Here is an 11,215-nt window from a genome sequence, read left to right as displayed (position 1 = left end):
CACCGCCTTCCGCCCGATTGTAGCTGAGATAGGCACCAGTGCCCCCCGCTACCCCAAAGGGAATAAGCGGTAGGAATGGATGGATGAAGCCCACACACTACTATCAGGCTTCATTATAAGGCTGTTGGTCAACTAGAGCCATCCAGTGGCGCTTCTAGGAAGTCATAATGTGTCAAACTTTTCGGAACAGATGCACATATTAAGGATGTTTAGGAAACTAAAATAATGTGGTTGTTTTTAGCTGCAATTTGACAAACAGGCCCAAAATAATTTACACTTGTCGTATAAGTCGGCTTCAATTAGGGCAGCTCTAAATAGTAATATTAGAAATTTTACTCAGCATTTCAATCATAAATTACAAGATTAACTGTGTTGTCTTGTTGTTGTAATATTTAGCCTATTTTAGACAGGCTGACCCCCCCAAAAATAATCCGTTTCTATGGAAACGCTCTTAATACGGAAACTCGCGAGGCCAGCCGGAGGTGAGACAGCCGCGAAGAGGAGGCCATGGCAGCCTGACTGACGTGGAAAAGTGTCCAGAGTCCGCTCCTAACTTTTTAAGGAACGTCTTGGGAGCAACTTCGTCGTCTCCTCACTCTCACGCCGAAGCCGTAGGTTGGACGGTTATACCCCAAAAAAAATTATAAAAGAAAAAAAAAGAAGAATGAGTCTGGACAAAGCCGAGCTGTGTGATTCCCTTCTAACTTGGGTAAGTTTGACGTTAGCCACCTAGCGTGGTTAGCTGCTAAACAGGTGGCCGCACACGGTATTTAACCAGTGACGTCATGTCAGTGACGTAATGCGTGTACTTTTCTTCTCGGGAAAATACAGACGTCGTATTACTTATGATCCTTTTCGTGAACGGGTGTGAACGTTGAGCGTCTCTATGCTAGCAGCGCTAACCAGCACAAGAGCTAACTAGCTGAGTAAGTGAGCTGTTGTGTTTACCTTGCTGTCTTATTTGTAACTCGCCTGCACCCTCCCTAATCTATAAGAAAGTCCAATAGTATGTGTTCAGGTGAGAGTTTTGTGAGTGGTCGAATCAACGTCACAACCTGACATTGAATAAACGTTGTCAAAAAACCATGTTTCAACCTTGTATTTGTGTTGTAGAATATTGGTGGGGAAATGACATTGATTAAACGTTGTCGAAAAGCATGTTTTTTCAACGTTGTATTTGTGTTATAGAATATTCACAGAAAAAAATAACTCATAAGATTTACTTAAAAAAAATATTGTAAGTATTTGCACGCAAATGATTTAAGTAAAATTTAATGCTGCAATATCAAGTAACACTCACTTGCCAGTATCAAGTAAATTCTACTTGCCATATAACATAACAGTTGTGAAGATATTAAGTAACAGTTACTTAATTACATCCACGTTTTAAGTTATATTTATTTAAACAAATTAAGTAAAGTGTACTTGTTTTTCATTGGCAGGAACATCTTTTTACTCAAAATTTTAAGTACATTTTATATACCATATTTCCTTGAATAGCCGTCGTAGCACAAATTATTTTAAAACCTCATTTCACTCCTACGCTTATTGATGGTGTGCAGGAAAAAAATGTGTGATTAATTAGACTTTAATAAACAATTATTCTGCGGCCGCGGCATGGTGGTTGAGGACCATTCATCTTTAGCATGTCATCTCGCCCAGTCTTACACAATTCTGTCAACGTACCGGAAGGACGCATGCGTTTCGCTATTTGCAGTATGAGATTGCAATGCATACTTAGTCAACAGCCATACCTTTTACACTGACGGTTGTGATATAAACAAATTTAAAATTCTTTCTAATATGTGCCACACTCTGTGAACCCACACCAAATACATTTCTGATAAACATCGACTCTGTAACACATTACAAACGCAAGATAAGAATTACCCATAATGCCACCTAGCAGTGCTCTGTGAAGTGATCCTAAAGGCCGGAGCAGAGCCAGTCGGCCAGAGCCTGTTGTGCTGTGCGCATGCGTCGTTGTGCATTCGTTTCAAAACACTAGATTTTCAGAGTAAAGTTTAAGTAATATTTTTAGGTTTATGTACGTACTACTATTAAACATTTAAATAGTATGAGGAAACATAAGTAAAACTTACTCTTCCCCCATAATTCATGTATTACGTTAATAAAATGTTTAATTTTACTTAAGAAACTCTAGTTCTTACTGAATGTTAAAAATACTAGGTATAAATTATGACAGTTAGTCTAATAGAGTTTACAGCTCCAAAAAGTCACTTTTTCCGGTGTTGGTTGGGAAATGACCAAAATTCAATGACATCGATTAAAGTCCTATTGAAATGAGATTTTCTTATTTAAACAGGGATAGCAGGTCCATTCTATGTGTCGTACTTGATCATTTCGCGATATTGCCATATTTTTGCTGAAAGGATTTAGTAGAGAACATCCACGATAAAGTTCGCAACTTTAGGTGCTAAGAGAAATGCCCTGCCTCTACCGGAAGTCGCAGACGATGATGTCACATGTTTGATGGCTCCTCACATCTTCACATTGTTTCTAACGGGAGCCTCCAACATAAAGTGCTATTCGGACCGAGAAAACGACAATTTCACCATTTAATTTGAGCGAGGATGAAAGATTCCTTTTTTAGGATATTAATAGCGACGGACTAGGAAAAAAAAAAAAAAAGTTAATAAAAATAAAAAACACGATTGCCTTGGATTCCGATATTTTTAGACACATTTACTACGTTAATTCTGGGAAATCCCTTATCTTTCTATTGTGTTGCTAGTGTTTTAGTGAGTTAAATAGTACCTGATAGTCGAAAGGACGTCTTGACACGCAGTGTCTCAGGGCAGTCGACGGCAGCTATGGACGGCACAAGCTCAGCTTTTCTCCGGTAAGAACTGACTTTTTAACCACAATGTTCTCACCGAAACTTGCTGGTTGACATTTGGTAGGGATCCATGTTGGCTTGACCGCGCTCTGATCCATAGGAAAGTTTCACCTCCAGGAATTTTAAACAAGGAATCACCGTGTGTTTGTGTGGCTAAAGGCTAAAGCTTCCCAACTCCATCTTTCTACTGTGACTTCTCCAATATTAATTGAACAAATTGCGAAAGATTCAGCAACACAGATGTCCAAAATACTGTGTAATTATGCCGTTAAAGCAGACGACTTTTAGCTGTGTATGTGCTCATACTTCCTAAAAACCCATGACCTCTTGCATACACCTCATCATTACACGACGTTTCGACGACGAAACTCGCGGGAAATATAAAATTGCAATTTAGTAAACTAAACCGGCCGTATTTGCATGTGTTGCAATGTTAATATTTCATCATTGATATATAAACTATCAAACTGCGTGGTGGGTAGTAGTGGGTTTCCGTAGGCCTTTAAACATTGTCAAAAAGCATGTTGTTTCAACGTTGTATTTGTGTTGTAGAATATTGGTGGGGAAATTACCAAAATTCAATGACATTGATTAAACGTTGTCAAAAACCATGTTGTTTCAACGTTGTATTTGTGTTGTAGAATATTGGTTGGGAAATGACCAAAATTCAATGGTCAAATCAACGTCACAACTTGACATTGAAAAGGCCTACTGAAACCCACTAATAGCGACCACGCAGTCTGATAGTTTATATATCATTGATGAAATCTTAACATTGCAACACATGCCAATACGGCCGGTTTAGTTCACTAAATTACAGTTTTAAATTTCCCGCGGAGTTTCCTGTTGAAAACGTCGCGGAATGATGATGTGTGTTTATGACGTTATTGGTTGGAGGGGACATTTTAGCCCAGCACCACTTACGGCTAAAAGTCGTCTCTTTTCAGCGCATAATTACACAGTAATTTGGACATCTGTGTTGCTGAATCTTTTGCAATTTGTTCAATTAATAATGGAGAGTATAAAGAATAATGCTGTTGGTGGAAAGCGGTGGATTGCAGCTGCCTTTAGCCCCGAAACACAGCCGGTGTTTCTTTGTTTGTTGTGAAACTTTAACACAGAGGGGTCAAGCGAACATGTTTCTCTACGTCAACCAGCACGTTTTTGGATGGGAAAATTGTGATATTAAGTCAGCTCTTACCGGAGACTTGAGTGGGTTATGCGACCTCCTCCTGTAGCTGTCAAAAAGGAGGCTGTGATCTTGGCTCCTCCATTGGCTTCTCTGAGAGACGCTGGCGTTCACCGCAGCCCTCCGACTTTCAGGTATGACTTTATAATCTCACTAAAACACTATTAACACAATAAGCAGATAAGGGATTTTCCAGAATTATCCTAGTAAATGTGTCTAATAACATCTGAATCGCTCACACTGCCATCGCTTGGAGCCGTCGCCTTTTCTTTTTTCTTTTTTTTTAGTGCTTCACTCTAACTTTCCTCATCCACAAATCTTTCATCCTCGCTCAAATTAATGGGGAACTCGTCGCTTTCCCTGTCCGAATTGCACTTGCTGCTGGTGGCTATGATTATAAACAATGTGAGGATGTGAGGAGCCCTATAACCGGTGACGTCACGCGCACATCGTCTGCTACTTCCGGTAGAGGCAAGGCTTCTTTATTAGCAACCAAAAGTTGCGAACGTTATCGTCGATGTTCTCTACTAAATCCTTTCAGCAAAAATATGGCAATATCGCGAAATGATCAAGTATGACAGATAGAATGGACCTGCTATCCCCGTTTTAAATAAGAACATTTCATTTCAGTAGGCCTTTGAATAAACGTTGTCAAAAAGCATGTTGTTTTAACCTTGTATTTGTGTCGTAGTATATTGGTTGGGAAATGACCAAATTTCAATGACATTGATTAAACGTTGTCCAAAAACATGTTGTTTCAACGTTGTATTTGTGTTGTAGAATATTGGTTGAGAAATGACCAAAATTCAATGGTCAAATCAACGTCACAACTTGACGTTTAAACAAGTTGAAAAATGTATTCGGGTGTTACCGTTTAGTGGTCAATTGTACGTAATATGTACTGTACTGTTCAATCTACTAATAAAAGTTTCAATCAAACAAAAAAACCCATTGAATAAACGTTGTCAAAAAGTATGGTGTTTCAACCTATTTGTCATAGAATATTGGTTTGAAAATTACCACATTTCACTGGTCAAATCAACGTCTCAACTTGACATTGATTAAACGTTGTATTTGTGTTGAAGAATATGGTTGGGGAATTACCAAAATTCAATGTTCAAATCAACGTCACAACTTGATATTGAATAAACAATAGGGGTGTGGGGAAAAATAGATTCGAATACAAATCAAATCGAATGAGTTGTGCGATTCAGAATCGATTCTCTTTTTTTTTTAATAGATTTTTATTTTTTTATTTTTTATTTTTTTTAATCAATCCAACAAACCACTACACAGCAAAACCATAACAATGCAATCCAAAACCAAACCTGAACCAGCAACGCTCAGAACTGCAATAAACAGCAATTGAGAAAAGACACAAACATGACACAGAGCAAACCAAAAGTAGTGAAACAAAAATGAATATTATCAACAACAGTATCAATATTAGTTATACTTTCAGCATAGCAGTGATTAAAAATCCCTCATTTACATTATCATTAGACATTTATAAAAAAGTTAAAAAAAGAATAGTGTCACAGTGGCTTACACTTGCATCGCATCTCAAAAGCTTGACAACACACTGTGTCCAATGTTTTCACAAAGATAAAATAAGTCATATTTTTGGTTTGCTTAATAGTTCAAACAAATTTACATTTTTGCAATCAGTTGATAAAACATTGTCCTTTGTAATTATAAAAGCTTTTTTTTTAAAAATGTACTACTCTGCTAGCATGTCAGCAGACTGGGGTAGATCCTGCTGAAATCATATGTATTGAATGAATACAGAATCGTTTTGAATTTTGAATCAAAAAAATCGATATATTATCGAATCGCGACCCCAAGAATCGATTTTGAATCGAATCGTGGGACACCCAATGTTTCGCAGCCCTAATAAACAATGTCAAAAAGCATGTTGTTTCAACGTTGTATTTTGTGTCATAGAATATTGGTTTGAAAATGACCAAATTTCAATGTCATATCAACGTCGCAACCTGACATTGAATAAATGTTGTCAAAAAGCATGTTGATTCAATGATGTTTTCGTGTTGTAGATTATTGGTTGGGAAATGACCAAAATTCAATGGTCAAATCAACGTCACAACTTGACGTTTACCAAGAATTGATTAACTTAAAGAAGTTGAAAAACTTATTCGGGTGTTAACATTTAGTGGTCGATTGTACGGAATATGTACTGTACTGTGCAATCTACTAGTAAAAGTTTCAATCAATCAATCAAAAAAAGAAAAACATCAAATAAAACTTGTCAAAAAGCATGTTGTTTCAACATTGTATTTGTATCACAGAATATTGGTTGTGAATTGACCAACTTTAAATGGCCAAATCAACGTCACAACCCGACATTGATTAAACGTTAAAAAGCGTGATGTTTCAATGTTTTTTGTATCATAGAATATTGGTTGGGAATTGACCAAATTTCAATGGCCAAATCAACGTCACAACCCAACATTGAATAAACGTTGTCAAAAAGCATGTTGTTTGGACGTTGTATTTGTGTTGTAGAATATTGGTTGGGAATTGACCAAAATTTTAATGTCAAATCAACGTCACAACCCGACATTGAATAAACGTTGTTAAAAAGCATGTTGTTTGTGTCGTAGAATATTGGTTGGGAAATTACCAAAATTCAATGGTCAAATCAACGTCACAACTACACATAGAATAAACGTTGTCAAAAAGCATGTTGTTTCAACGTTGTATTTGTGTTGTAGAATATCCATCCATGCATTTTCTACCGCTTGGTCCGCTCGGTTGGGAAATGACAAAAATTCAAAGGTCAAATCAACGTCAGAACCCAACATTTATTAAACGTCGCCAAGGAGCATGTTGTTTCAACGTTACTTTTGAATAACTGAACGGCAAAACCTAATTCAACAAGTTGTTTCGATGTCTTGTGCCTGCTGGGTTGCTGCACCGTGTTGGAGACGTTCATGAGTGAAGTTGTCTGAGGCTTCATGTCAATATTTGCCTGTACTTACTTGACTGATGCATGTTTTTTTCTAGTTTATTTTTTATACATACTTTTATTAAATCAATGTCAGCCATTGAAATGAGTGGAAATCAATTTTAATAGCTTCCCCCCATCCCCAAAAACTGCACAATTTTAACATTTAACATGCCTTTTTAAAATTACTTCTCTATAAGAAATATTGTATAAGAAACGATACATTAGAACTGTGATTCTCTAACTGTGGTAAGTACGCCAGCTGCATCTGGATTAAAGTGCAGCGTTTCATTTTCCTATAGTCAAACAGTGTTACTGTTCAAACTGTGTAATGTTATAGTGGCCATAATGTTTAATATGCCTGTTTTTAATGAATACTTAGGTCTGCTACACTACTGTATTTTAATGCCTGTGTTTATGGTGGTACTTAATGAATACCTATAGTACACTACTGTATTTTAAGGCCTGTCATTATGGTGGTACTTAATTAATACTTACATCTGCTACAGTACTGCATTTTACTGTTGTCATTATGGTGGTACTTAATAAATACTTAGGTCTACTACACTACAGTATTTTATTGTTGTCATTATGGTGGTACGTAATGAATATTTAGGTCTACGATGCTACTGTATTTTAATGTTGTCATTGTGGTGGTACGTAATGAATACTTGGGTCTAGTATGCTACTGTATTTTAATGTTGTCATTATGGTGGTACGTAATGAATACTTAGGTCTACTATGCTACTGTATTTCAATGTTGTCATTATGGTGGTACGTAATGAATACTTAGGTCTACTATGCTACTGTATTTCAATGTTGTCATTATGGTGGTACTTAATAAATACTTAGGTCTACTACACTACAGTATTTTATTGTTGTCATTATGGCGGTACGTAATGAATACTTAGGTCTACTATGCTACTGTATTTTAATGTTGTCATTATGGTGGTACGTAATGAATACTTAGGTCTACTATGCTACTGTATTTTAATGTCATTATTGTGGTACGTAATGAATACTTAGGTCTACTATGCTACTGTATTTCAATGTTATCATTACGGTGGTACGTAATGAATACCTGGGTCTAGTATGCTACTGTATTTTAATGTTGTCATTGTGGTAGTACTTGGAGATTCAAGTGTTTTCATGGAAATATTGTAATATTTTGTGTCATCTACCTTGGCGATCGGACGTCAGCGGTATCTCCTTCTCGGTCAAACACACCATCAGCAGCTATTCCACATTGTCATAGATTTAAAATATGTCTACTATTTAGATATTATTTTAACGTCCTGATTTAACTACTACACGCTCGATCATGTTCTTAATTATTTCTTTAATTCATTGACTATCCTCTTCACACTCATGTTTTTCCTTGCCATGCTTGGACAAACAAAGATAAGTTAATTTCTTAATGCTCGTGAGTGAGACATATCCGATGTGACGTTTGCTATGGCAACTAATGGCAGATGTTTTTGACTCAAACTTAAAACACAACCATTAGCCGAGAGGCAGCTCTTATCCCTAAGCACTCTTAAGTTGAGGTACCACTGTATGCGTAATTCTGACCAGTATCAAATGTATCCATGTATTCCTACTTTATTTACTCAAATTACATTTGTATTTTATTTTGTGTAACTTGTTTCTTTAATTTCCTTTAACAATGCACACGCTATGTACTGTCAATTTTTGTTTTATCAAAGTTTTCCTTTTACCAATTTACTCAGTATTTTTTATGTAAGCAACACTTATTTTCTTCCACTGTGTAAGCTGTCCATATCACGTCAAAAACAAGAAGTGAACAAACTTAAAATGACAAAATGTTAGCCCAAAAAATATTGTCAGCATGTAAAATATATGGTATGAATGAAATATCACAAGTAACATATATGGGAAAGAAGTGAGGGTTAAATAAGCTCTGCTTCTTCCTAATCATTTTTTGACATGTGGAATTTTAGAAGTTTTTCTGCACTTGCTAAACACGTCCCAAACAATAAACCAGACCATGCCAATCTCCTTTGAGATGACCACCAATAATATATAAAAAAACAAAACCACAAGCAGCGGTTCTTTTATTATTTCCTTAGTAGTCACAATATTAGTGCAAATGTTGTATAAACCAATGTTTAGGTGTGTACACGTGCAGATAGTCAGGTGTGAGATTTGGTCAGTGTATTTGAAATGTATAAAAAGTGGGGCTGTTAAAATGAATACATGGTAAACGTGTTAACTAAACTATAAGTTTCTTTACCGCTGATCTTTTTTTTTAACGCGCATGCGTACTGGCTCCATTTTGATACTCGGCCTATTCCGTAGCATGGGGAAATACTGTATAAGGGTGTTCAGTTCCTGTTAAGCCACAAGCTCGAAAAAAGCTAGTAGAAATGCACAAAGAAACGCCAACATTATGGAAATCTCAGATCCAAAGACCATACCAATCACATACTTATGGCTTCATAATGATAGCACTACGCGTCACATCCTCTCTAACTAAAAATTGTTTTACATTACGATCATGCTTTGTCAAAGATGTTTTGTAATGCAGTCTGTGATATTTCTACCTAAATTAATGTTTTCTGGCAGATTGAAATAAAAATTAAAAAAATACATATATATATATATATATATATATATATATATATATATATATATATATACAGTATATATATTATTTTATAACCTGTTCTGGTTGATATTATGTAGTTACAGAATGTTTAGCAGGCTGAATATTACATGTTATTAATAAATAGAGAATATTAAAACATTGAAGACCATTAACTTGTAGAACATACAATGTACAGAATACCAAAAGCATTTATTCAGGTAGATATCACATTTTACATTACTAGACATCTTTGAAAATCAAAGCATGATCGCAATAATCCACCCTTTGTGTTATCAATGTGTGAAACTGCTATCTAAACAAGGTGTAGCTCGTCCCCTCTGATTGCAAGTGCTCCTACAGCAGGAATACAAATTATGTACTTCTACAAATCTGGTAAGACACCAGCGTACTGCAGCTTTTTTTAAATTTTTTTCTTAAAAGCGTGTTTGTCTACTTTGTGTTGAGCCGTTTAAAAAAACATATCATTAAAGCGAACTAGTCGTCCAGTCATGGTAATAAAAACCTGAAAATTATCTGTTTGGAGTACACTTATAAATGACAAAAAATGTATTCATTAATGATTTATTTGAGTTAACTGTGAACAAAGTGATTATCTCGATTAAATATTTGAATCGTTTGACATCCCTAGTAAAAAGCTATTGCTGTATAATGTCTTAATGTTTGCATGCCACTTGTTCACAGTTGCAGACATTTCAGGCGCCATCATGCAACTCCAAGCAAGACCTAACAAGTGGAGTGGCCATCGCACACGTCTTAAACACGATGTAAGGCATCCTCAATGTATATTTGTCCAAATGTAGTCATTGTCTTCACAAGCACATATGAAGCCACTAGTTTATTGTGGGTGAATTCATAACAAATGTTTTTATACCCATGCCTTTACAAAGAAAACAACATGAATATGCCTCAATACAATTATATTGAACTGTTTTATAATGTTGTCATGTTTTATTTAATGTGATGCTCTCACCATCAACAGAGACCCTTCTTGGTTTAATGAGACATGGCTGGGCAGGATCAAGGAGGAGAGCGAAGACAACTGGCGCCTGAAGGCAAGGACTTATTACACTAGTAATAACATATGTGCCTTATTTAAAACATTGTTTTTCTCTTTTTAGGTCAGCAACTTGAAAAAGATTCTCAAGAGCATGCTGGAGTATTACCATGACGTAAGGGGTATTTTGCTTACTTTCACAAGCATTGTTTTTCCCAAAAGTAATACACTGGCTGGACAAAAGTATTAGGATGTCTAGACTACCCAGCTAGCATGTTTTTCTTTAATAGTGACACAAGCAAAACAATTCTGTAATAGCGATATTTAAAACTTATTTTGAGAATCTATAGGTGAAATTGGGGCTGAAACAATGAGTTTGATTTAGCATTATTGGATGTGACGCATGAAATTGTAGCGGAATCTGTACGAAAATAATAAGGTACATAATCATGTGGAAGAGACAAGACAGAAGTTGGTAAAAACGGCAAAAGCAATACAAACATGTTCAGAAATACAACATTCTTTTGTATTAATTGTGTTTATTTATTTTACCAACAAGACTGTCAAAATGCGAATGG

The 11,215-nt window shown here is 35.9% G+C and overlaps 1 protein-coding gene across 1 annotated transcript in view; it reads left to right on the top strand.

The window, feature by feature from the left end:
• The first annotated feature begins 465 nt into the window (after positions 1–465).
• Positions 466–11,215, top strand: part of LOC133541761 (protein Hook homolog 2-like) — a 48,604-nt gene continuing 37,854 nt past the window's right edge. Inside the window, exons 1-4 of the mRNA XM_061885334.1 lie at positions 466–709; positions 10,325–10,407; positions 10,623–10,695; positions 10,762–10,812. Of these exons, the coding sequence (XP_061741318.1) occupies positions 665–709; positions 10,325–10,407; positions 10,623–10,695; positions 10,762–10,812 (252 nt within the window). The 5' untranslated portion in view covers positions 466–664. The remainder of the gene's footprint in view (positions 710–10,324; positions 10,408–10,622; positions 10,696–10,761; positions 10,813–11,215) is intronic.

Source organism: Nerophis ophidion, linkage group LG23, assembly GCF_033978795.1.
Source record: "Nerophis ophidion isolate RoL-2023_Sa linkage group LG23, RoL_Noph_v1.0, whole genome shotgun sequence".
NCBI classification, from domain to species: Eukaryota; Metazoa; Chordata; class Actinopteri; order Syngnathiformes; family Syngnathidae; genus Nerophis; species Nerophis ophidion.
The sequence above is the reverse complement of the archived record's forward strand: the minus strand, read 5'-3'. Positions and strand labels throughout refer to the sequence as shown.